The sequence below is a fragment of the Pseudopodoces humilis genome, chromosome 8 (genome assembly GCF_049639895.1).
Source record: "Pseudopodoces humilis isolate 2021_Gansu_Grassland_sample_001 chromosome 8, ASM4963989v1, whole genome shotgun sequence".
NCBI classification, from domain to species: Eukaryota; Metazoa; Chordata; class Aves; order Passeriformes; family Paridae; genus Pseudopodoces; species Pseudopodoces humilis.
The window spans coordinates 25,201,952-25,227,685 of record NC_142207.1 but is presented as its reverse complement, the minus strand read 5'-3'; the positions used below and the strand labels follow the sequence as shown (position 1 = coordinate 25,227,685).

General features: G+C 39.8%; 1 protein-coding gene across 4 annotated transcripts in view; it reads right to left on the bottom strand.

Moving 5' to 3' along the window:
• PARD3B (par-3 family cell polarity regulator beta) overlaps positions 1–25,734 on the bottom strand; it is a 393,522-nt gene that overhangs the window by 95,253 nt on the left and 272,535 nt on the right. For all 4 annotated transcript variants that reach the window (XM_014249455.2, XM_014249453.2, XM_014249454.2 and 1 more), the window contains one exon: positions 992–1,102. In XM_014249455.2, coding sequence (XP_014104930.2) covers positions 992–1,102 — 111 coding nt within the window. The remainder of the gene's footprint in view (positions 1–991; positions 1,103–25,734) is intronic.

Sequence of the window (25,734 nt, the reverse complement as noted above, 5' to 3'; positions counted from 1 at the left end):
TGCACTGACAAAATGTATTACTACAACTTGTCAAGTTTTACAGCATCTGCAGACACTTCTAGAGAGCCAGAAACTATAGGCTCTTCAGCTTCTCTGATAGCAGTAATCACAGGGAGACAAAGACCTTTTTCAGCATACCAAATACTTCTGGATGAGTTGGGGAAAGGGAAAATGGAGTTTTCTGAACCTTGTTGATACTGACAAACTGTTTCTGGTTTCTGAAGGATAGATGTGGGGAAAAGCACAAAACTATAAATCTCTTAATCTGGAAAGATAAAGAATTCACTAAGACTGGGCACAGGAAAGTATATTTTATGAACAGGACAGACTCCCAAGGTCTTGCCTCAGAAATACAACTCCAACACACCCAGCTTCTTGCCATGCACCTCTCGCCCATCCCACTGCTGGCAGACTCCTGCCTCTGCCAGCAGTGATTTTAACCATCTGAACCTGACTTCTTCCAGGTGTTTCCTCTGCATAGTCAACATTTGTTGCGTACATATTTCTGCAACATGTGGTTTACCAGCAAACACTGTGCAGGAAAGAACATACCAAAGTACAAAAACTACTATTTGATGGCACAGCCAGCTGAAGACAAAGAGGTCTGAAGTGCTGGAAAACAACAGCAGCAGCTTTCAGGAGAGAAGGGAGTAGGTTCTTGCTGCAGAGAAGTAGAGAAGAAAATCACTAATTCAGCTGGCCTTGGGAATGAGCAGAGGTGAAACAGATTTTGAAGGAACTGATCTTCAGCAGCTAAGGCAGAAACTGGGAGTTGAATGTGCCAGTGAAGTTCCCAGAAACTGCAGGAGAACAACAGGCTCCTGTCACAGAGCAGCTCTGACTCAGCTGGGACTAGCCTAATGCTCTGGCTAGCCTGGACCTGACTGCAGTGGGCATTGTCTGGGACAGACTGGCTGGCTGCTCCTTCAGGAAACCCCTTGCTCTGAAGTTTTTCACTTGATGAACAAAGATGCTACTGCCATTTACTCACCTTTCACGCTCATCTTTCATTTTCTCCAGCTCCTCCTCTTTAAGCACATCTTGCTTTGGAGTCCCCTTCTGATCTGCCTTCCCACTTTTATCTTCCTTCTTCTTTCCAAATCTGTTAAAGATATCAAAGGAGACATGAGGAAATAATTACAGAATAAAAACCAGTACTTTTCTGTCATAAACCACAGAAATTTTAGGCAATCAAAACACTGAGTTTTTATCTTAGTGACTCATAAAATTCCCACATTGCAAGATATGTTACCAGTATTACCTGGGCCGTATGCAAGAGGAAGGACTGCTTAGAAATTGATTTGGACCCTGTACTTTTGAAAGCTATTGCTTGAAACTCAGTTGAAAAACCCCATCAAACCTGAAATTCAGGGCATTGCAGAGCTGGAATATTAATATGGCACATTTAAAAGTGGATGAAGGTTCCTCTTGCCACACCACAGGTCTCTGAAAGTCATCTGCAGTGGCTGTGGTGTCAGCACCCAGACTGGGCCATTGTTCTACTCTTACCAGTAACTATTGTCTCTCATTCATGACACCCTCATTTTAGGATCTGTTCTTTGTTTAAATGAGGATGCAATCAGAAAGAATAAAATCTTGCTTTGTTCCAAGAATACAAACCTAGGCAGTTCATAAGAGCTGTTTTTTAAACTTCTGGGGTTTTCTTTCTGCCTAGTAATATACTATCATGTAATATTTATGCTGTGAAAGTCCTCCAGAGGCCCCAATGGGTTTGGGGCTTACACTGTTGTTTTATACACTGTACAAATGTGCATAACAAGTCTGCTTTACCCAGCCTATAAAAGGTGGCTGAACTGGGGAGCTACATTTAATTTCTGGTGGAGTTAGACAGAATACGGGGGTCAAATACGCTCATGAATTATGGACCAAACAAAAAGTTTAAAAACCTCCCCTCCTCTTCACGAATTTACAATTCTCAGTTCCACAGGTAAATGATCAACCTGTGTCTTCCCCTACAAATTAATGTGTCCTTATATGCATGACAACAATGTAAAGAAAAGTAATTATTTCTTGATTAAATATACTCCATTGCAAACTAATTAATCTGACTGCAAACTCTTCTGTGAAAGTCTGCAGCATTGCCTCCATGATCTTTCTTTTACTCTTTTTATTTTTCATTTATTTTCATGTCAGCCCAAACTGCCTCAAGTGGAACAGCTGAACTACTGTGACTATACATCAGCTGTAAATCATTGACTTTATGTTTCTCCTCAGACAAAAGCAGAAATTTTGCAAGTAATCAGGCTCATAAGATAATGATCCAAATATTTTGTGAATTTAATTAATAATTCTGAGCTTGTAGTCAAATGAAGTTACTGGGAACCCTGCAGCAATTTTTCCAGAGAGTAAGAACTTGGTTAGAAAGGGAATGATGGATGTGAGAGACAGTCACATAGCATGTGGTACTAATAAAAAGGGCAAATACTACAGGTAGTAACATGAGATGCTTTATTGTGTCTGTCAGGGACTGTGCTGGGGAGCAGGGAGTCCTATCAATGCATGGTTTTCTCCCTTTTCCTATGGTTCACAATAGAGATAGATGGTGTCTTGCCTTCTTTGAGGGATCCTTTGCTCAAAATACACATACACCTTGTCTACAAACCATCTTCAGTTCTTTTTTCATGGTCTGTACTCATTTCAGCAATTCCAGAAATACAGTATGTAATTTCCACACTTTTCCTTTTCCTGAGTGTAGAGCAGCACTCTGATTTTACTGCTTCTTTCTGAGTTCCAGCAGTTCCAAGAAACTAGAGTCACACACCCCATCAGAAGGTGGTGGTGGCAGTGAGGGCAGCAGTCAGGAAACACGAGAGAGAGACAGAGGTTGTACATAGGGTGAGGAGAAACAGAGTAAGGTGGGTGCACAGGTAAGAAATGACCCAGGTGAAAAAGAAAAGCCAAATGAAACTCTGTATATATTAGTCTCTACAGAGATGCCAGGCAGCCAAACAAGAAATCACCTGGGTATAAGCACCAGCTCCTGAAACACCCCTGCTTTCTGACACTTGCTCATGCTGGGAAGGTCTCATGGCAGTTTTCTCAAGAGGCCATATTAGCACTTGCATCTTGGTCATAATCCAGCTCTGGTGCTTTGTTTATATTCAGTCTGCCTGCTTTCTCTCACAGTTTCAGTTTAGGTTTGTGGAGTTTCATATTCAACTGTAGCATATATTGATTTTGAAAACATTATTCTTGGGCATTTTGTATTGCTGCAGGGAGTTGAAGCTGGATATGTTGCACACTCAAGAGAAATGTAAAAAAAAACAAAAGAAAAAATAGTCTTTAACATGCATCCCTTTCAAGTCTAGATATTATTTCTTGCTTACTGGAGGAATACATTTTAAATAAAATAAAGTGACAATTTTGATTGCAATAACTGCCAACATGACAAACCTTACAAAAACACTACTGTTTGCTGGTAGAACTGCTCTTGCCATAAATTTGGCAAGTTTCAGTGTAATTGTAAACTTGGAATAATGACTTGGTCTTGACGAAAACAAGTTTTGTTGCTGTGCTGCATTAAAGGCAGTGTGGCCAGCAGGTTGAGGGAGGTGATTCTGCGTCTCTTGCGGGACCCCACCCAGAGTGCTGCATCCAGCTATGGGGGCCTCCAGCACACAAAAGGATGTGGAGCTGCTGGAGTGAGTCCAGAGGAAGCCACAAAGATGGTCACAGGGCTGAAGCACCTCTCCTGTCCAGAAAGGCTGAGAGAGATGGGGCTGTTCAGCCTGGAGAAGAGATGGTTCCAGGGAGACCTTATAGCACCTTTCAGTACCTAAAGGAGGCAACAAAAGAGAAGGAAATGGACTTTTCCCGAGGACAAGGAGTGATAGAACACGGGGAATGGCTTTAAAGTGAAAAGGGGTAGGTTTAGAAATTGCTCACTGAGGATGATGAGGCACTGGGACAGGTTGCCCAGGGAAACCGTGGAGGTGCTGGAGGTGCTCAAGGCCAGGTTTACTCAGAGGTGACCTTATCACTCTCTACAACTTCCTGAAAGGTGGGCGTAGGCAGGTGGGGGTTGGTCTCTTTCACCAGGCAGCAATGAGACAGAATGAGAGGACACAGTCTCAAGCTGCACCAAGGGCAATGCAGGTTGGATGTCAGGAAAAAGTTTTTCATGGAGATAATAATAAGGTACTGGAATGGTTTACTCAGGGAGGTGGTGGAGCCACCATCCCTGGATATGTTTAAAAAAAGACTGGATGTGGCACTCAGTGCCATGGTCTAGTTGTGGTGTTAGGGCTGGGTTGGACTTGATGATCCTGAAAGTCTCTTCCAACCTGGTCATTCTGCTGAATTCTGTTGGATGGGGCTTTGAGTAACCCAGGACAGTGGAAAGTGTCCCTGCTTACAGCAGGATGGAACTGGGTGATCTTTAAGGTCCCTTCCAACCCAAACCATTACATGATTCTGTGACTATTTTTTTCAATTTTTTGCTTCAGATAGGACTTGTGCAGGCTTACAATTTTGACTTGTTATACTAAGTATGCAGCATATAGCTCAAGGCTAGGGAAATATTCAGATGTAGGGTTTGTTTTGTGTTTTTTTTTTTTTTGCCTGTTCTGCACATTGCTATACCATAAAAATCCATTCTCTTATTATTACTGTTTTTCATTCTGTTCTCTTATTATTATGTTTTTCAGCTCAACAAAAATCTTGCACAAATATTAGAAAATAAAAGCAGCACAAAATTTAACACTGTTAAGAAAAGCAATATACACGGACAGCATTAAACCACAAAGAACTCAGTATCATCTCTACCTGAATTTATACACCCTGTCCTAAAAGTTATGATCTGCTCACTGATGTGTTATAATTGCCATGGGTTTCTGATGATAAAATTAACTTCCAGCCATTGTAATTTTGCATGGGTTTGTGCACTACAGGCTTAATAGTCTCTACCGCTTCTTGGAACAACGAAAAAAGGTAGTAAGAGCACTTGCTGCACGATCAAATTAGGTTTGCTCATATTATCATTGACATCAGTATGAGGGCCTCCAATGATTTCAACAAGAACAGGATAAAATCTGTTATCAAATTATACTATGGAATTAATCAAATCCATATTAAAATTCTATGGAAACTGAATGGCTTTAGGATTTGAAAATGTCAATTCTCCAGGCATTGAATAATTGTACTGTGGTAAAATCTGCCTTCCATATTAATACTATTGTCAGCAGAATAAAAACATTAATGAAAAATTGTACGGTACACAAATTTTTAAAATGTCTGTTTTGCTATACCGTGCACAGTCAAATTCACTTCAACTTAATATCTGATGGATTTATCACTCTGAAAACCTTTTATAACAGATGGAGAAATATAACTAGAAGAAAACAAATGGATCAGCTGTATCCTCTCATTCTACAGCCATCTATAATCAATTTATGTCAAATGAAGCCACTGGTCATTGCTGTGACAGTAAGGAAATAAATCCATGCCTTCCCAGGTTGAGTGAGTGCCTCAGTTCTTTGATTATCCACTGTAAATGCCTGGGAAGCACTGTTAAAGATGTTACAGCCCTGTTAACCTTAGTATACTTTTCAGCTGGGAAAGTTAGTATTCCAACTACTCAGAGCACAGTTCTCCTGGAAATAAAAACATAAAGGGATTTTCTTTATGTGAAGGGATCTTTGAGCGCTTTGTGCTTTTGGGAAAAGCCCATATGCGATTGTTCAAAATATGCTGTGCAAGAGCGAGGCATTATCCTATTTCTATTAATTTCAAAGGGTGCCCTGCAAACAACTGAAATTGTTCCCCTCAGAAACATTAAGGAAATAAAGTCTCTGAATACCAAATGTATGTTGTCTTGCAGGATTTATTGCCATTCTATTGGCTATAGCATTAAAGCGTATGTATGCTTCTTTCCAAGGATTCTAAGGGATAAAAATGAAAACAAACCTACTACAGACCCGCTCTGTTATTACTTGGGATAAATGTCTTGCATGCAAGACCTAAAGCTGTGGTCATGGCAACACTTCATTTCTGCGTGGAGCCGTGGGCTTCCAGATCTCAAATGTGTTGATATTTGCTTCAAGGATTAAAAAGCAGGCAGGTCTGTAAAGTCCCAGACTTCTAAGCAGCAGAAACATCTGGTGGGTGGAACCTTGAAGCAGCTCCCTGACTAAATTCAGCAATTTGGATTTCTTAGCTAACTCAGTTGCCCAAGATCAGGAGGTTCCACTGCAGCTAACAAGGTACACAATGAAAGTACAAACATCTGTGGGAAAATAATTCAAGAGGGCCTATGACACAGTCAAGCAAGACACAAAGCCTAACACTGTCAGAAAATCTTGACATCTCCAGAAATGACATGTAAAAATCAAGAATGATTTGTAAAGCACATATAACAAAAGCTCTGACTCTTAGTCATTTCACAGCAAAATGGGGAAAAATGCTGAGATTATTAAAGCAGGTCCCTTATGAAAGGCTAGAAATAACTCTTAAAATTAAATTTAAATGTGAGTAAGAATGAATAAGTGAGAAAGAAAGATAAAGATACTAATAAGGTATGATTTTCAGATCCACACAGGGACTATAAAAAGCTTATTAACTGCCACTACTGTGCTGTGTTTTAAGTTATTTTATCACTCAGCTTTTATGGTAGAAGAAATACTCTAGAAGCAGTGCTGTGCTTTGATTAATTGCTTTCATACATACACTTTTACAGAGTATTAAACATTGCTGTAAAGATCCTTAGTGAATCAGACTTGATGGTGATTACAGGCCAGGCTCATTTTACATTTATGTTAATAGCAGCATTAATGAAATACATCTTTCACATTTTTAGTGGCTCTCTAAATACCTAAAACATTTGTTACTAAATGTTTACTTACTGGGCAGAAGTGTGCCATTGAGCATTACACCAGTGGGATCAAGAGCTCTGCAACAGCTAAAACAACTACAGAAAGAAAAGAACATGTTTTGGCAAAACATGTTTGATAATTTGAGAATGGAGCACACATAGCAAGGGCTGGGCAACAGCGTTCAAATCTTCATCAATATCCCAGAAGACGGAAAGTGCACAAGTTAAACATATGGTGAAAGGGCAGCTCTGTGATGGGCACTGTGCACAGGAGGGGTTTAAGCATTTCTTTTCCTGGTCCTCTGCCAGCCCCTTGCTTCCAGAGAGTGCATCCCATCCCCTCTGTGGAGGATTTAGCCCCATCAACATCGAGATGCCCTTCCCAGTGTACAACATGCATTACAGCAGAACCTCCTCATGACAAAGCCTTGCCCAGGAGCAGGTTTTGAGCCAGTCTCCTTGCTCTGGCAGGGTGAAAGGAAGGCACCAATAAGATGATGAACACAGGAGAGGGCTGTTTCAGCCCCTGCTGCTGGTCTCTGCTCCTGAGTGGGGAGTGCCTCCAGTTCTGGGGCAGTCTCTGTACAACTACAATACTGTTGAGTAAATTGGAAAGAGATCTAGGAAATAAAGAGGGAAAAAAGGATTTTTAGTTAGATTAGGTGAGGTTTGCTTGCAGGAAAGACTTTTCTAGCTGGGCTGCTCCCTCTCTGTTCTTCCACTTCTAGGGCTCACTCCCAGGGCAGCAACAACAGGAGGGCAGCAAAAATAGCTTTCCACAGCCATCAACAGGGAAGCTTAGGCAACCAAAACCAGCTCCCCTGAAAAGGGAAAAAATAACCTAACCTCTGATTTATTACATCAGTGGAGGCATGGAACAAATTGTGCTATTCTACAATTATTATTTGTGTTTCACAAATGCAGCTGAACTTCATGAATGTGAGTATCCTCACATTTAGCCATCTTCAAATTATTTGGGGAGACAATCCACATTATACTAATGCTGTGATCAGAGTTAAAATCATTATGATCAGCAGGAATGCAGAAGTTGCAAATATAAAAAAATCCACCCTATGATGCTCCTGTTTCATCAAAATTAAGCAAACAAGTGCCATTTTTGTATTTTTTAATTTATTTTTTATTTACTGTATCAGACTGCTGGAGCTAGACTAAAATGTCTGAACTTCCAGAACCAGTCAAATGGGAGTAAAACTTATCTTTTAAAAACTCTGATTAAACACAACCTCCCCCCATCCATTTATTTCTTTGATGCCCAAATTAGCATCTTTTCTGCAGCTTGCTGAATTAATTAGTACAGTGACAAAGAATTAGTCCAGATAAGATCAAAGCTCAAAACATATTTATCTGGAATTTGAAATTAAGAGCAGAGAGTGTTAACCCTCAATACTTCAAGAAGCTTTCCACATAGCACACTTAGTAAGCCTTCTGTGAGTTCATTCAAAATAAATCAACAGTGCAATTCTTTTCCCCACTGAAGTTTTGCTAAAAGGAAAAAAAATTTGCCATGAATTCTCCTACAATGTGAAACTGCCTTCAATGCAGACCCTGTACATGCTACTCATTATGTAACTTGTAGGCATCAGTAGAACAAAGCAAACAAAGCTGAGAAAAGATACTTAATCACATTTGTATTAATGCTTGGATTGTCACATTGTTCCCAGACTTAAGGGCTACTGAAAGAATTCCCAGCACTGAATCTGAGAAGCTGCCTGCTGTAACACCTCACAGGTAAATAATCTATAATCTTCAGTGCAGAGGGTCACACACAGAAACGAAATGTCAAACAGAAGCCCTAAATTACACAGTGAAGTTTGAAGTTTACTCTGAGAGTATCAACCATGTGGACAGCAATAAAGGAAAATCTTCATTCCCGGTATCACTGCCTTGGATATTATGTGTGTTTCAGTACCAGATAAAAGACTGGAGGCTGTTTCCCATGTGACATGCAGGAGGCTGATCTTTTGCCTAGAAATTGTAGAATGGATACAATTTAAATAGTGACCCCAAAATCTTCTCACCCATCTTCCCAAAGCCTTTGAGACCCCCATAACCTTATTTTTTTAAATGTTGAACTTGCTCTTGAAAAAACAGAGGTGAGTTACTGTAACTCATTCTGATAATTAGGTACTAGGAAATCCTTACCAGTAGAGCATCTTGTTCATCAGTACCTTATGCAAAATCTCACTTCTGCAGTATAAAAAATGGCCAAAGAAAAAACCCAATGAGTGCGATGGCACCCTAAAACTTGGACCATCCGAACTGAAGTGTAAACCTACAAAGTCCATCTACTGAACCAATGCAATGGAATAACTCTCATCAACTATGATGTAAACATAGACAACAGAAGGCAGCTGTGAAGAGTCATCCTTTATATTTCAAGGAACATATTTTTAGAAAACATGCTGAGGTGGTCTGAGTTCTGGAGGTAGCATTTATGAAGAGGGGTCACTACTACTACTACTATTATCTGGCCAGGGAAATTGTAATGTTCAATGGCAGCTATGCACCTGTTTCCATTAAATGATGTTTTAATCACCCACTGACCACACTGCTAGTCTTTTTGGTCACCAGGACAAGAATTCTGCATCCTACATTTCATATATCACAAAAGAAAAATCTGCAGTAAACAAGGACAGCTGTGATTTACAGTTCAATCAGAAGGAGGAAAAAAAATCCATTTATTGTCTGTCCAATGCAACAAGCACTGCCTGTTTGTCCACCAGACTGTGGAATTACCCTCTACCAAAGTAAGAAAATATTCCTATATATTCTTATTTATCCCTGCTTCCATAGAGCAGCAGTTATTTTCCCCTCTTGGTTTCCTTTTACAAGCATGTAATTTCTTCAGAAGCGAATACTAATTCTGTTCCAAACTGTGCAGAGAAACATTGCTGTACCTTCCCTGAAAGGGGTTTATAAATGGCAACCTGCCAGCCCAGGGGAACACCATAATCCCAGCTATGTCTTGGGTATGGTAACTCCATATTCAAAGCAAAAGGAAAGAACCAGCCCTTGACTTTGCTTTCCTAATTTCCATTTCATAGTCTCAGGAAGGGGAAAGGGGAAAAGGAAAAGAAGCAGGCAGTTAGGCTTGCTATTAATTTTTCTGGATGTTTGTTATTTTCTGTCATGCAGCAAAAAATAAAGGCAGTTTCTGATTGAACCTATTCCTCTAAGGTGCAATCAGAAAGGCAAAGTGGGAGACACAGAGAGGCTGTGCAGTCTGCTCATGTCGCCAGCTGCCCCTCCAGAACCACTTGCTGTCTTTGTGGCTTTCAAAATCCTGCAGCCAAGTGAGAGCCAGCACACCTCTATCCTAGCAGCACCTCCAGCCCTCTGCAGGTAGCTGAGAACCACTTAAAGGTGGGACAGGGAAAAGACCAACTGAAGAGAGCTAAAGGGCAGCTCTCTGCATGCCAGACTTGACAAAAACAGGCTGCTGAATTTTTCCTTTTGTTTCAGGTTTTCTCCTGTGCTGGGTATCTCTTTCCCTTATTACCAGCCGCATGACCCCAGAATTCACTAAAGTATCAATTACGTGTACATGTACAATATATTATATGTATAATGCATGTTTGTCAGAGGAAGGACTTTTCATTTTTCTCATATCATAAGTCTCATGGTATTCAGTGCTTGTCTTAGCATTTTAGCTACTCACTTTGAGAATCTCCAGTTGCACTATGAAACTTTTTGCTCAGCCCTCTTGGCTATGGAAAAACAACATAGAACTGTGACATTATCAGAACTGCAGATAAAAAACTCATGAGGCAAATTAAATATACGACATTTGCAAAACAAAACGGAAAAGCTGCTACATTTGCACTCAGAGCCATGATATTTTGAGGTGTCAGACTTCCTAATCACCTCACCACTGCAGGGCTCACCTCAACCAAATCACATGCCTTCCTCCCCTTACGTGTCACAGTGGGGACTTGTTGGGGCTTATCTGACTTTCATGAAGCAAACCTGCACATTGCAGGTTCCAACAAGATCTCTGAGGAAAAAACAAACACCTTTGAAAAACAGCATGAATACAGAGGACTCCCCTCCCTGTTTCAATTGAGACAACATGCTCCAGTCTCCATGAAGGCTCCATTCTGTGGAATGTAGTGACTTTAATGAGTAGTCAGTGTTAAGCATATATCATCACATCCACTCCTATATGAAGAAACTGAGTCACAAAGGGTAAAAATTATGTGCTCAGTTTAAAAGGCCCTATTCTGTCTCTCTACTGATCAGCTCAGAGCTATGATTCCATTATCACTGCATATCCACCTGCCTCACTGTCCAACTAGTTTGCTATGATGCCTTTTCCCCTCGACTATTTCCCCATCTCCCTTAAATTCTCTCCTCATTCATTTCCTTCTTCCCCCCAACACACTCGCTCTCCTCCTCTTTGCTCCGCACTCCTTTCATACGCTCTACTGCTGCACTGCTACAGAAATACCTCTTCCTGGGGATTTCTGCTGGAGACTGCACAAAGGGAATGTGTCTTGGGCACCGGCACTCCTGCTTCTCAGACACTGAGCTGCAATATGCAGTGAAGACATGAGATCTCTCATGTGGCTGAGCTACCACTCTTTCTCAGCAGGATGCATTAGCTTTATTTGAGTCCAGACTCAGAGTACTTGTGAAACTCTGAACTAAGAGAATTCACTGTAAAGAGATGCTTTCGAAAGGAGATATAAGAGGGAGAGAGATGGCTCTTGAATAGGCAAGGGAGGTTGGAAAGGCAAAAAAAAACCCTACTTGATGACTTGCTTTTAGGTTTCATAATGGACTTCTAAAGCTAAAGCAACACAAATTCTTCCTCTGTGCCTTTACTATAGCTGGCATTTTTACAAAGCAGGAACATTGAAAACAATGCCAAAGTAAGAGAGGAGTTATGTATTTACTGTATTTTGAAAGATGTGTTTTGGCATAACAAATAAATGTTTTTGAATTTTTAAACTGTCAAAATTGGTTCTTCTGATAAATAATACCTTCCCTCCCTGGCCTTGGCTATTGTACATTACTAATTAGACATAGTAGTTTGTGGTTAATATCCTTCCCCACAGATTTATTATTAGCTTGTATATTCTTTTCAGTAGAATTGTGCTAATGGTAAGGTCTGCTGGAGGCCAACTGCATGAAGCCACTGGGAGGAGAAATCTGTCTGCCTGTCAAAACAGTGGCTATCAATTAGAACTGTAAATGTGATTCCTTTAAGTGTCTTGGATGGTTGCAGAGACTTCCAGTGATGGATTAGGGGGCTGAATCACTTTCATATTGTACTAAAGGAAGCTTTAAAGCAAACAGCTATCTGAATGAAACACATTCACCATTTTTTTTGAGCAAGTCTAGAAGAACCTGTGTGACCTGCCAAAATTCCCCTCTGCGATTTTCCGAGAAATCCCCAGAAATATAGCACTTAATGTGGCACACTGACAAAACTGATACTAGATTATTCTGTGGTTTTCTTAGGAAAACTTGGCTTAGGATAGATACAGCAATAGAAGAAAAAAAACAATGAAGCTGCTGAAAGACACGAAGCAATGCAATTCCACTGTTCAGCGATTTGGGATGCAGTCTTGGCACACAGATAGCAATTTCCCCTCTGACACAAGCACCCAGCTCTCATTAGCATCACTAAGAATTGTATGGACATACTGATGGGAATATGTTCCCCTTTACTTTGCAGGAAATTAACACCACTCGGGGACTGAAGGAGGCACTGTCTGTCACTCTCAGACATACCCTCTGCCAGTTAATTAAGCAAAAACCTCTGCCACAACTCTCAACAGGACGCTCCTCCTTATTCTCCTCGGTACAGCAAGCCTGACACAAAGCAAAATGTCAGGAGCAGGACCTAGGAAATGGGGATGTTCAGGGAAGGTGAACTTCAGCCTGCGCTTGCCAAGCTCTTCTGCCACCAAGTTTTGGTGGATTTTGTAAATGGTTATTAGGAATCAGATTGATTTGTTATAACTGAATTTAAACTTTAAGAAAATATCTTCAGCTCTCATCCCTTGTGGCTTTTGGTTACTGGTTATTTTCAGCAAGAGTAATCCTACATGGCACGTATGAAAACCAGCCAGCCAGCCTGCTAACCAGCCCTCCAGGACTCCACCGCTGTTTTCATGCCAAGAGAGAGTGACTAACCAATACAGGAAAAAGCAAAGGACTCCAACATACTCACAAAAATGTGTCTCTGGCAGCTGAAGGACAATGGTTGAGGATGAGGAAGGTTTCATCCTGTCATTAAACAACAGGCTTTCTCATCAGGCTGATAAGCTAAGCTGAATGTACTAAAAATTTCCCTGGTACCACTTTGTAAATAAAAAATAAATATCAGAACTAAGTGACTGAAAGTTTTAGTCAATTATATGAACTACACAGCTCTGTCATATCTGTTGGCAATACTATTGGTCATGAACTGTGAGCCAGAAAATTTCTTTGGAAGGTTTCAATGAAAACCTGGCAATCACTCTTGTTTCTTGAATCTTAGAAGTAATTCTGGTGCAATCAGATAAAGAAATACATTTTTCTGGACAGAGTCAGAGAAAATTGCTAGAATAGTGTTTAAAACAATGAAGGACCTTACTTTGCTGGCTACTACAACCATGTGCCTTGAAACTGTACAAATACCATCAACAGCCCAGAGTTCCAAAATGTTTTCCTTCTTGCTTATTTCTTGCCTTCCAGACATTGACTCCCAAACACAAATGTTCATACACTATTTTAAAAACAATTATTTCTTATTGTTGTTTATATTGCCAGACAAGTAATTTTTGTGTGACAGTGTAGGGAAAATCTCTGCTTGTTCAGGTACAGGAACACTTCATTCACCAAAGGCTTCTTTGACTTCTTTTCTAACTACCTCCACAGCTTTTTTTTTTTTTTTTATAATAACACAAGGTTATATTCATTCATTCAACTCTCTGCAATACCAAATCACTAGTGCTAATCTTACCAAGAGCCCAAAATGAGAACAGATGTCTTAAAAATTGTGCGTGTTACCATCTTAGCTTCAAGAAGTTATTCTAAAAAAGATCTTCATTATGAGGGTGATTAAAAAAAACCTGTTAAATTCAAAGCCCATAGTGGCACAGAAGGCTGAACAACATAGATGAAGTCTGTATGTCTGTCTATCTCTAAAACTTCTGCCACAGGAGCTGCCAGTATCGCTGCATGAATAAAAACTAATGGTGTTGATGAAAACCTATTCTGGCCTGTGTAGTCACTCAATGAACCTCAGCCTCTTTTGTTTCCAAACTGTGCTTGATACAATCACAGTTTCTCCTGAATGTATTAGACATTAGCTGCTGTCCATCAAACAGTTTGTAGGGAAAAATTCTGGCTTACAAGCTACCCATGAATTACTGCACACAATCAGTATTCAGTACCATGAACATTCTGCTTATTCATCATGAACTGCAACTGATCACATGTACTGTTTCTATTTCTTAACTTGATAAATTGTTATTTAAAAACTACCTTCACAAACACAGAGGAGAAGCCACTCTGCACTTGAAAAACATGTTTTGGCAATGTGCCCAAAAATTTACTGCATTAAAAACCCCCACAACCATATGAACACAAATTGCACCACACAAGCGATCACAATTGATGTATTACATTTAGCTGAAAGTATTTAAGCTGTAAAACAAACTAGAGACCTGACTGTGAAACAACTTAAGCATCTGCATTTCCATTTCTTTGCTGTATGCTTGGTCTCTTAACATAGAAGAGAGTGAAAAGAGGGCCTAATTTATCAGCTATATATACCACTCATCATTTGATCTCTCTATACCACTATTTATTTTGATTTATTAGTTACAACATTTAAAACATTTTTGTTGTCATGATAATTGAGTTGTCCTTGTAGTCTTATTGTTTTGTATCTAGACAACTGCATTAAAGATGTACAGAATTTCAGAAGTTGAATTATTGATTTGGAGTGCCATGATAATGTTATTTTGTTGTGATCTTATAACTAAAAAGCCCAGTTGTCTGGCTTCAGTTTTTCTTCTCATGTGGGGAAAATTAAATCCTTTTACCCCTCTCCCAGCAGTCATACATCTTCCTGCCACCTCCTGTCTCACTTGTACCACTGTCTCTTTTCTAGCTGCAGCTGAAAGACAAGTATCACTACAATTACAGTCCAGTGATTCCTGGAAAAGAAAAGCAACAGGATACAGGAATACAAAGCAGAAATCATGGTCAAATCCAAGGTCCTGAATTTCAATAACTTGATAAAAAATATAGCTGTATGTGTGGAAAAAACATTCCCCCCATGTCCACTCACAATAGCTGGAATTAACTATATCTTTTGTACTGTTAGATATACTTCCTCTAGCAATTAGTTGGCATTGTCTCTAAATAAGCAGAGTTGTAAAGCCAGCTAATGCCTTACTGCTTCTATTGGAAATCTTTAACAAAAATCACTAGTATTTAACAGATTAGTTGAAAACTGGTTCCAAATAGGGTACTTTCCTGTTATGCAGAGAACAGTGAGAATTTCATCTTACCTAATGTGACTAGTGGTGTTTGAAACAAAGGAAAAAGTAAACAAATGAAGGTGCCCAAAGATTCTTATCTTGCTCTAGACATATCCAGAAGGTGAAATGGACAGTTTGAAAAGCAAAAAGCTGTGCACTAAATATTTTGACCCGTGAGTTGATTTTGTTTGTTACCAGCGTTTTCTAAAAATGTAAATAGTTGACACCACATTCCAATTTTTCTTACTAGCACAACTAGTCAAAACCAAATATGAACAGAGGCATGAACAACACCCCACCTGGACATTCCTTCTTTTTCTAGTAGTTGCTCCCTGAATTTGAGCATAGCCTAGGAGACAAGCTCAGGACAAGCTTTCCATGTCACTGTGATTCCAATCACAGTGCATCCTAAGGAATGTTCATTTTCCTGAAGCAAGGCCAAAGGAGAATGGTCTATTTCATTCCAGCCCATCTTTTTAATTCCCACAGTAGATGCACAGTTTACCATCTCACAGAACAGCAGTTCAGAACAAAACTCAGGAGCTGGCAGTTGGAACTTCTTTATCTGGCTGGATCCTCACAGCTCTGCCTTTCCTACTGTTTCTACCTGTCATCTAGAACAAATTAAATGCAAAGAAAGAAAACAGTACTGTTGTGCACAAGGTCAGTCAGCAAGCCTCTTGGATCACCAGGAGAATGGGATGTCCCATGGGCTTCAGGCAGCGACAAAGCCTAGAACTCCAGCCGGAATGTGGCAGCAAAGGGCTGCCAAGGAAGCAGTAGGATGCAAAGAGTCTTTCCCACAGTTTTTCTTCTGGGCAAAGGCTGGAGGCCTTGAGGTAATGCTAAGGTTGAGGTAACAAGTTATATCAGCTACTCTAAGATTAACCAGTTTTCATCTACGTTGCCTGCATTCTGATCCACCATTACCCACACCCCTCACCTCACCTCAGTATTGATGGAAGTCAGTCAGTATTGGAACAAGTGGAACTGAAATCAGAATACACAAGATTGTTCTGATCTGATATTAACTGTAGAGTAGAACTTGTTTTGTTCAATGAGAAAATCAGGCACACCAAAGTTGAAAAAAAAAGTGAACATAGTAAATTTATTCAGAACTTTTTTGATCCAATCTACTTTTACTTCAAGAGCTCTTTGGAACTTCTCATCTGAACCCTTAAAAAAAATGGCCACTCATTCAAGACCATGTCTTGTACAACAGCACATTGAAAAAAGATGTTGCAAGGCTGCTATCCAATTTTCTTTTTCAACATCCTTCTCCTAGGCAGAATGTGCTCAGAGCAGAAATGTCATCACTCCAATTTTATTCAATGCCAGAAATGTACCTATACAAATCTAGAAGTCCATAATGCTCTGATAATGCCTGCAGAGCAGGTGGACTTGACTGCATTCCATAATGTAGCCTAGCCAGTATTTTTTCCTGTTAGCAACTCATTGATGGTGTAGATTGCTCAAGAGCTGCAGAGAATCAGCTGCAGCTGGATAGAGGGATCAGCACCAGCCACTGTCAGGGCTATCCTATGAACACATTTCTCCCAGCTACCTCAGATATCACTTGCTTTCTCACTCCTACAGTTGCAAAAAAATCCCATCCAAATCCTTCCCATCCCATAATCCCAGTATCTTCCCCTTTACATCTTGGATCTGCAACCAGTAACTCTTATGAGTGATTATTATTATTATTATCCTCTTATTGAAGCCTGCATTAAGTACTTGACCTCCCTTTCAAAGGATTCAAATGACCACCTGCCCAACACATCTCTCAAGCCATCCTGCACAGCTCCAACCAAGAGATGGCTCAGCACTGCAGAAATGAGGGCTGGCACAGCAGCACTTGCATCAGCAAGCAGAGGAGAGCAGAGCTGCAGCCAAGCGCACGGCGGGCTGCGGCCAGGGACTGGCACCATCGGCTCCAGCCAACAGCAGGGCACACACAGGGACCTTCAACACCCAGCTCTGCACACACAGCCAGCTGCAAACGTGTCCTTTCTCAACTTCCCTCGGAATTAAAAACAAAACAACTAGCCCAAAGCAGGTTCTGGGGAGAATACATCTAGAAAGTTATCACTTCCAAGTGTCAGGAAGAAGCAAAACATCTATCTTTCAAAACATCATTATTATCTCTCAGGTAGTCAGCCCTGCCTAGTAACAGGGAAGGATGGTGGACTGGCTTAGAAATTTAAAGAGGTACTTCTAATTAAGAGACAATTAGTGATCACTGAAATGATGATCTCTCCTTATCCTGACAAATGCCTAGGTACGGAGGTATGGGAAGTGAGCCATGGTTTTCCTCATGGCTGGGAGCTGCCTGGAGGTGCTGCATGGCTGGAGGTGCAGTAGGAAGCATCCATGACCAGAGCAACAGGGTCCTGGTGCAAGTGTGGTGTGAATGTATGCCTACTTAAGTATAAATGTATTTAAATATGCACATAATCATACCCATATGTAAACATGCCACATTTTGCAGTACACACTTATTTAAATAAGTACATACTTAAATCATAGAAATATTAGTGGGAGTCTAACTTCCCACTTTCTGTCATTACTGTGAGCCCAGTCCTGGTGAAACAAACAGGACTACTTATAAGTAGTCTTCACTGAACATTAGGCCTCAGAAGTCCCCCACGGTTCGCTCCTGTATAAATACTACCAAAATTCTTTAACAACTTAATATTTCCTTTGGCCACATATTACAGTGATCAGTTCAGACAAGAGAATATCAGGACACAGAAGCCTTGTGAGAAGAGAGGCCTGGGAGCTTCAGGCTAGTGAGAGGAGAGATTTCCACCTGTGCTCCTTTCAGCACGTACTTTTTCATCAGATAAATATAAATAAGTAGTACAGCAGTTGTTTAGTGAGCAGCTTAGGGACATATTGTTCCCAGTGTCCTAATTTTCCTGACACAATCGGTAAATTTAGACATCTAATTAACAGTCTGTGCCATTTATCAGGTTACTTGTTGCTGGTTTTTTTTTTAAGGCCGTCAATTAAGCTTTCCATACCTTTGACATATTCTTCATTTCCAGACTGAGTCCTAGGCCTCTCAGAATGATTATGAGTGCTTCTAACACATCCCTATTCTGTTTATGTGGGTTTTATACAGTCCCAGGGAGATGAACCAGGGTCATCTCTACAGCTAGTTTCAAAGCAATACTGTAACACCTGCATGTGTGGGATGGAGCAGCCCAAGCAGAAGAAAAAAGGAAAGGATTTACATTACATCTCTAAAAAGTCAGCTGGGGTACAAGTTCATTCAGTAAGAGCCATTATGAAACATCTGCATATTTGTTGACATTCTCATAATTACATTTGCAACTCTCACATTTTAGGCCTTGCTACTCTGCATTTTAAAATGCACATTTTTACCTTTGCTTATTTACCCTCCTTTGTCTTAGTAGCTCTTGCCTCTAGCATGGAAGATATTCCATAGTGAAATATTTAACCCAAGTGATGACATTATTGAAACAGGAGGAAAAAAGGAAAGTAAGAGAATTCAAATAAAAAGGAATATCTATTACAGATTCACTGCCGCACACATACACAAAAGCAGCTTGGAATGCTATGACAGATACATGTTTTATTTGCAAAGTACAAGTCTTTGACCAGACCAATGCTGCAGACCTGTCCTAACGTGAATCCTCTTTACAAACAGTGCGTTTATTGTCTTTACCAAAGAGTAACTAACATTCATGTAGCATATAAAGCATATCCCCACACAGGTAAGGTAAAATGGGTCTTTAATTTTATGCTTAGCTAAAAAAATACAGCTAAATGTGCATAGGCATCAAGCTTCTATAGTGATATTCCAGTCTGACAAAGGTAGATACAGCATGAAAAAGAGAAGGCCCAAGAGAAAATGAAGCTTTCTTCACCCCAGATATTTTGCTCCTGGAACATCCTGATAATTGTCAGAAAACCGCTACCAGATGCAGGCACAGGAAGAAAAAACTCAGCAGAATTATCTATTTGTACCTGCTCAAATGAGACATGTGCTACTTCATTCTGTCAGCAGTAACAACCCAATTAAAACTGGAAGGTAAAGTACCCTCAGGATCATGTGTTGACCACATGAACCCTGTTCACAGAAATGCAGGACACTAAAAATCAAAAATGCCTGCACTGAATGTTTAGAAGATATAGACTGCACCATTATGCAGTCCCAAAGAAAGGTTTGCTACACCTTACTTTTTTGCACATGCTTGAAATGTTCACTCTTTAGGGTGGAGTTGCTGTTTACTTTGGCAAGTTCTATGAAGCCCCCCACAGACCCCTGCAGAACAGAAGAAAAAAAAAATCTGACAAAGATTTGTATGAGATTTTTTTGTCCAACACCAATATAACATCAAATAAAAACTCTTAGCAGATCACCTGACCTCCTGTAACGAAGACTGACCTTACAGCCTGCAGCTCCAGGGCAGACCAGCACTTCTGCTCTCCGGCATCACAGAGCCTTGGAAGCAGCCACCCAGAGCAGCCCCTGCTGGGATGGTGCCCAAGGAGTTGGGAGAAAACCCAACCACCCTGTCTCCCCCCACTCCCCTGCTGGCAGCTTTGCTGCTACCCTGTGGCAGCTGCAACCTGCCGGGAGAAGCCAGGGCTTCCAGGGTCCTTAACTCTACAACTGACCTCTTTTGACTACTCCTGGCTCCCTAGAAAATAGTCTCAGTGTTAAGGTTGGGTATTCCTGAGTTTTCAAGAACATCACTAATGCTTTTCACTGCCTTCTTCATCACTCCTTGAAATAACCAGTTTAGCTGGGTTCAAATTTCTGCATTGTGCCTGGAAATTAGGGCTCCTGAGCGTAATTCAGTAATAATAAACTGGGCACCGTATGAGTTTTAAGGTTTTTTTGGTAGCTCCTTCATGCTATGGACAGATTTCTACAGGAAAAGCAGTAACCCAAGTTTGCTGGAATTGTATCACACACATGCTGGGAATACAGTCTGGCTGATATAAAGAAATCTGTAACATTTCTGATCAAGATATTCACATTGGAGACCATCACAGAACTCCAGAAATTCAGGTCACAGGGAATTTATTTTTCTGAAAGGGATCAAACATTAGGACTAAAGTAGAAAAAGCATCTTACAAATTTAAGCACAAGGTTGTGACCAGTGGCTAGTGAAAATCTACACAATGTCTGTGAAGAAAATAATTATTACTGGTTGCCAAGGTGAAAGCTAGCACCTTTGACTGAAGAGTAACAACTAACTTGGGTTAGCAGAAATCTTGATTGAAACCATTGTGTTTTACTCACTCTCTGTGGTTGATCATGCCTAGGGAGACTTCCTTCATTATATAAAGCGTGTAGGAGATAAATGGAACAAAAATCTCTAGGATAGTTAGGTCAGATGACATGTGACACATTTTCCTCTATGAAGCCAGAAATTTCCAGTCCTCAGATGTGACAGATGTGTCAAGTTTACTTTTCAAGGAATAAAAAAAGGGTGCTGTTATAGCTCTGGCTAACCTTTGTAAAAACCCTTAATTCACAGAACAAGTGTGGAATCTTGTTTGGGAAAAGCTGATCTCCCACTTTATGACTTGAAGCTACTACATGCCTTAAGTACCCTGACAAGATTTTGAATCAGACAATAAGGATGAAACAGAGGAAGAGAGTCTGTTGGGGCACCGAGAGGGAAGGGGGGGCAGGATGAGAACAGCAGATGGTAACATTTGTTACATTTCACTTTTACGGTCCAAATAAGTCTAAAACCCAAAGCAAGTATGCTGCTCCCATGTAATTAAGTACTTCACTAAAGTGAAAAACCTTTCTTTATGACACACATCAGAGTACAGAAGTTGCCTCTGAATGGCCACTCCAAAAAAACCCACCCTAATCAAAGGCATTTGTCAGCCTTATCAAATACAGATGCACTAAGTTAGGGGCTGGAGAACATCTCTGTTAGCAACAAAAAATTGGCAGCAAGTCTTGGGTAGATTCAAGTACCTTAAAACAGAATTTAACTCTTCATCATACAAAATTCTAAATAGAATTGGAGGTTCTTCGAAGTCCACACAGAATAATGTTGAACATATGTCTGTTTTCAGTGTACTTTTAACTCAAACTCAAGCATTTAATCCAGACTAGTACATGAGGAATGAGTATGAAGTACTGAATTTAGTGGTGTGAAGGGGGAAATGCAAAAGCTGCAGAGGATCCAGCTATGTTTGTCCCAAAAAGAAGTGCCCAGCTTCCACAGCTGGCTGTTAAGAGCTCAAGAACACTGGTTTTGTAGAGTTACACGCACATTCCATAAACTTATGAGGCGCTATGCTTACCTCCACAGTAAGAGAAACTACTCTTTTCTTTGGAAAAGAAAACAAACTCAATTTTCTAAAAGACGTCACAGGCAAGACTTCATTCTAGATTATCTGTGAAGAATTAAGTACGGATACCCAGAGCACAAAATATAGCTCAAAAGTAATGGGCTCTGTGATAAATTAAGACGTTCCTTTCATAGATTATAGTGCATTCCTGTCACATAAAGGCATTTTGAGCTAAAAAGCCAACCTAGAGATTGATTGGACTATTTTTTCAATAACTGAAGGGATTATATACCAACATTTATATTCCAAACAGTTCCCTTAAACCTCATTGAGGATGTTTTTTCTGAATGTTAAAATGAAATAAAATCAGATTTATGATTAAGCATGGAGTTACCAAGTTAAACTTTGGAGCAATGCTACCAAGCATGAGGAGCAGTGTGTGTAACTGACTCATACATTTGAAAAAAAGTAGAAGTCCCACCACTATAAATGGTAATATTAAAAAATTCCTCTGAATCCCTCTACCTCCCAGCAGTGTTTATTAATCTATAATCCATATTATGTACCTATGCAGAAGTTGAAATAAATAAATGGTATTTAAAAATTGACATACAGATTTTTTTTACTAAATTATTGCAATGCTCCATTCAGAGTAGACTAGCTAGACCTTAGATGCAATTGAAAAATCCCACAATAAAAAACTTACTAAATATATTTTTGCTCTTCAGCCCAGTTCCTAATATCCACTAAGAAATTCAGCTGCCTGAACTCTGCTGCCCAAGTTCCCCAAACGAATACTTGGGAGAGACAAATAAACAACATAAAACAGTAAAGCTAAAGAGATTACCAATTTCTCTCTTATTTCCTGCTGATCACTGCCAGACTATGTTTCTGCCCCAAAGTGCAGGCTTCATTATTAAAGATGGACAGAATACAAGCATATTCAGCGGAGGCCGGCTGTTCAGGAAATAGCTATAATTTGGTAAATAGCATAATAAACACTTGAGCATCCTTGATGCAATGGGTAATGAGCCAGTGTAGTCCTAAGTATGTACATAACAATGTTAAGAATATACTGCATTTCACATTATATATCTACACACACACATGTAGATGTCCATATAATATTTCAATTACTATATATGTTTCCCTTCTCATATACATTTATTACTTTTTCCTCTGTACTCAATCAGTCATTTGTAAAAGAAAGCAACATTTACTTGGATTCTTTGCTCTTTCTCTTTCATTTCATTCCTAGTATACCTACATAAACCATCAGAAGCTTTTGTTCATCATGGCAAGCAAATGCATTACAGTCTGAAGCACCAGAGATCCTGGAACTAAATGTAATCTCACAGCAAGTCATCAGCATGTCTATAGCCCATGCAGTGGAAGGTGATTTAAATCCCCAGTCTGTTCTCCTTGCCACCACAGAGAATAATGACAAACCATAACATATCCCATTCATCTAACAGCTGAAAGGGTAATGAATTACAGAGATAGTTCAGCCACTCATTATTAAAAGATTACAACATTAAAAATGAAGTGTTTTTTTTTTTTAAAGGCAAATGATCATGTTTTCATACAATGCAAGTAAAACTATACAGTATTATGGATTCCCAGCTATATTGTAAGAGGCACCTTGTAACAAAGGTTCAAAATGAATTAAATTTAAAGTCAGCATTTCTCTAGCTTGAAACTCAATCCCAGTTCATACTGTTTTACTCTAATACTGAAAATATCAGTATTTTTAATTGTAGTTTTTAGAATTTCTTGCTATTTTTCTCTGATAGCATTACCCAGTTTTCATAAAACATAGCCAATTTTGGTTAACACCGTTCGTGGTCAGGATTAAAAAAAAACCCATCAAAAAAACCCCAAACCACCACCACCAAAAATAAAAAGAAAAGCACCAAATCCCTCCACCCCAACAACAACAACAAACCCACCACAAAAAGAAAAACAACCCTGCCCCAAACCAGTCTACATTACACGGTGCCAAAGATGAAATATGTAACTGAATTACATGACATGCTGGGCTTTTAAGCCATACAGCCTATGGTTCCAAGAGAAATATCAGTGGCTTCATTTTAGAACAAACCTGCTAAGTTTTAGCATCAAAAAAAGTTCTTTATCAAATAAGCATCAAGCGAGCCCTTGCATCCCAGGAATCTGGTTACCCATAGACTTTTCATGTTAATTCAGAGACAGATGAAATATGTACATAACTGAAACTGCTCAGAACGTACTATGTGCAAATGCATGTTTCCACAGGAGACTACTCAATCATTTGATGCAGGACACAGCATCATCTAATATAAAGAGACTTTTTAATATAGAACATCTGCAACCTTTCTAACAGCTCCATCTAAATGTCTACCCAGGGTCAATTAAAAAATACCTCTGAAGTTTGATTCATAACTTTTTCATTTTCCCAAATACATTTCTGCTGTTTGCAGGGTAGGAATTGTGAGGTGGCGAGAGGTGGGAGGAGAGCAGAAGGTCTACAAGAAAAATTAGGTTGTCAGAAAATGTCAATAGTCACAGCAAATCTTCTGTAAATGATTTCTGAAAGTCTGTTTCACTTTATGTACAGCTGAACAATAACAAGCATAATGCCAACTTTCATTTTGGAAACAAGCTGCGAAGGGCATCTGTATATGGACACAAACTGTAACCAGTTACAACATAGGAAAACCTTGCACTGGGACTTCTTTGAGGGGCAGTCTTTGAAGAAAATATATCCTTGGCAGGCACAGGCAGGGGAAACCTGGAAAGCTACTGCTGCAGGGCTCAAAGGAAGGGAACGAAAAGGGATTGTTTTATCCCTAACTGTACATCCTTCATTCATTCATTCATTCATTCATTCATTCATTCATTCATTCATTCATTCATTCATTCCCATTATATGGTAGACTTCCTTGCAATGACCAGAAAAGGCTGTTGGTGGGTGGATGCACTTCTCTTGCTGCTCCTTACCCAGCAGGACAGGGCACTGTTGTCATTGTAAACACAGGGTGTGGCTCAGAGGATCCAGAGAGAAGATCACTACTGAGGGAGCCCTTAAATCAGTATTATTCTCTTTAAAGAAGACGCACAGTGTCAGCCTCACTTCTAACAAAATAAGAGGCATAAAGGAGGGCAATGGTATGTCTTGATTTTTGCATTTAGTACTCCCTCTTCAAGCCTGGAGGGTTGCCTTTAATACTTATTTTCATCTTATAACCTTTCAGCTACATCTGCTGAGTGGCCTTCCTATGAGTATGTCTATTAGCCCATGATATTTGGTTTGACTTTGAGCAGGTTTCTTACTTTCCTCAGAGCATTCTGAAAGCCACAGTAAATCCTACCAGATCCTCTTGGGCTGCAGCAGGGCCTTGACTGACCATCACCATCTGTTCCTCACAGCCATGAGTCAGTGCCTTATCAGAAGCTTATTATTACTACTAGAGATGTTTTTGGAATCAGGAACTGATTTCACATAAAAGTTCTTCTTAGCTCTGCTCCATGTTCTAGAAGTGTCACTGGCCAGACTTTTAAAATTATTAGTAGCAATGTCTATGCAAAAGAAGTTACACTTTTCAGTCCTATCATGCACACTTTTTTATGATGTTAAACCTTGGGTACAATAATCACTCTATGGGCCTTTTCCTGAAGTACTATAAATACCATTTCTCTTTCCTAGGATGGTACACTTGGCTAAGCAAGCAGACTGTGAAGGTTACTGGGTGCTTGTTTGTTAAGCAATTTCTCTTTGTTCTCCACTAACATCACAAATGGATTTTTTAAATTGTCAAGTTTTCTTGTATTTTCACAGTAAGGGATTTTAAACAAAGTGGTTCTTCAAATTAATATCTATCTCAGTCCTTATTAAAAGGGTCTAAAAATGAGAAGTGAGAACAAAAATGCATATTTTTAACTGACCCAACCCTTTTCTTTTTCAGAATTAACCCAATAGGAATGTTTGAGTTTTGAAACTGTCCGAACACAGGCAAAATAATATAGGAACATCTAAAAATTCCCAGGGACAAAAAGCCTCTTTGACCCAACACTAAGTACTACACAGTGCAAATCACAGATCTGCTGCTTCTGGGAATTCTGCCATATATTAAG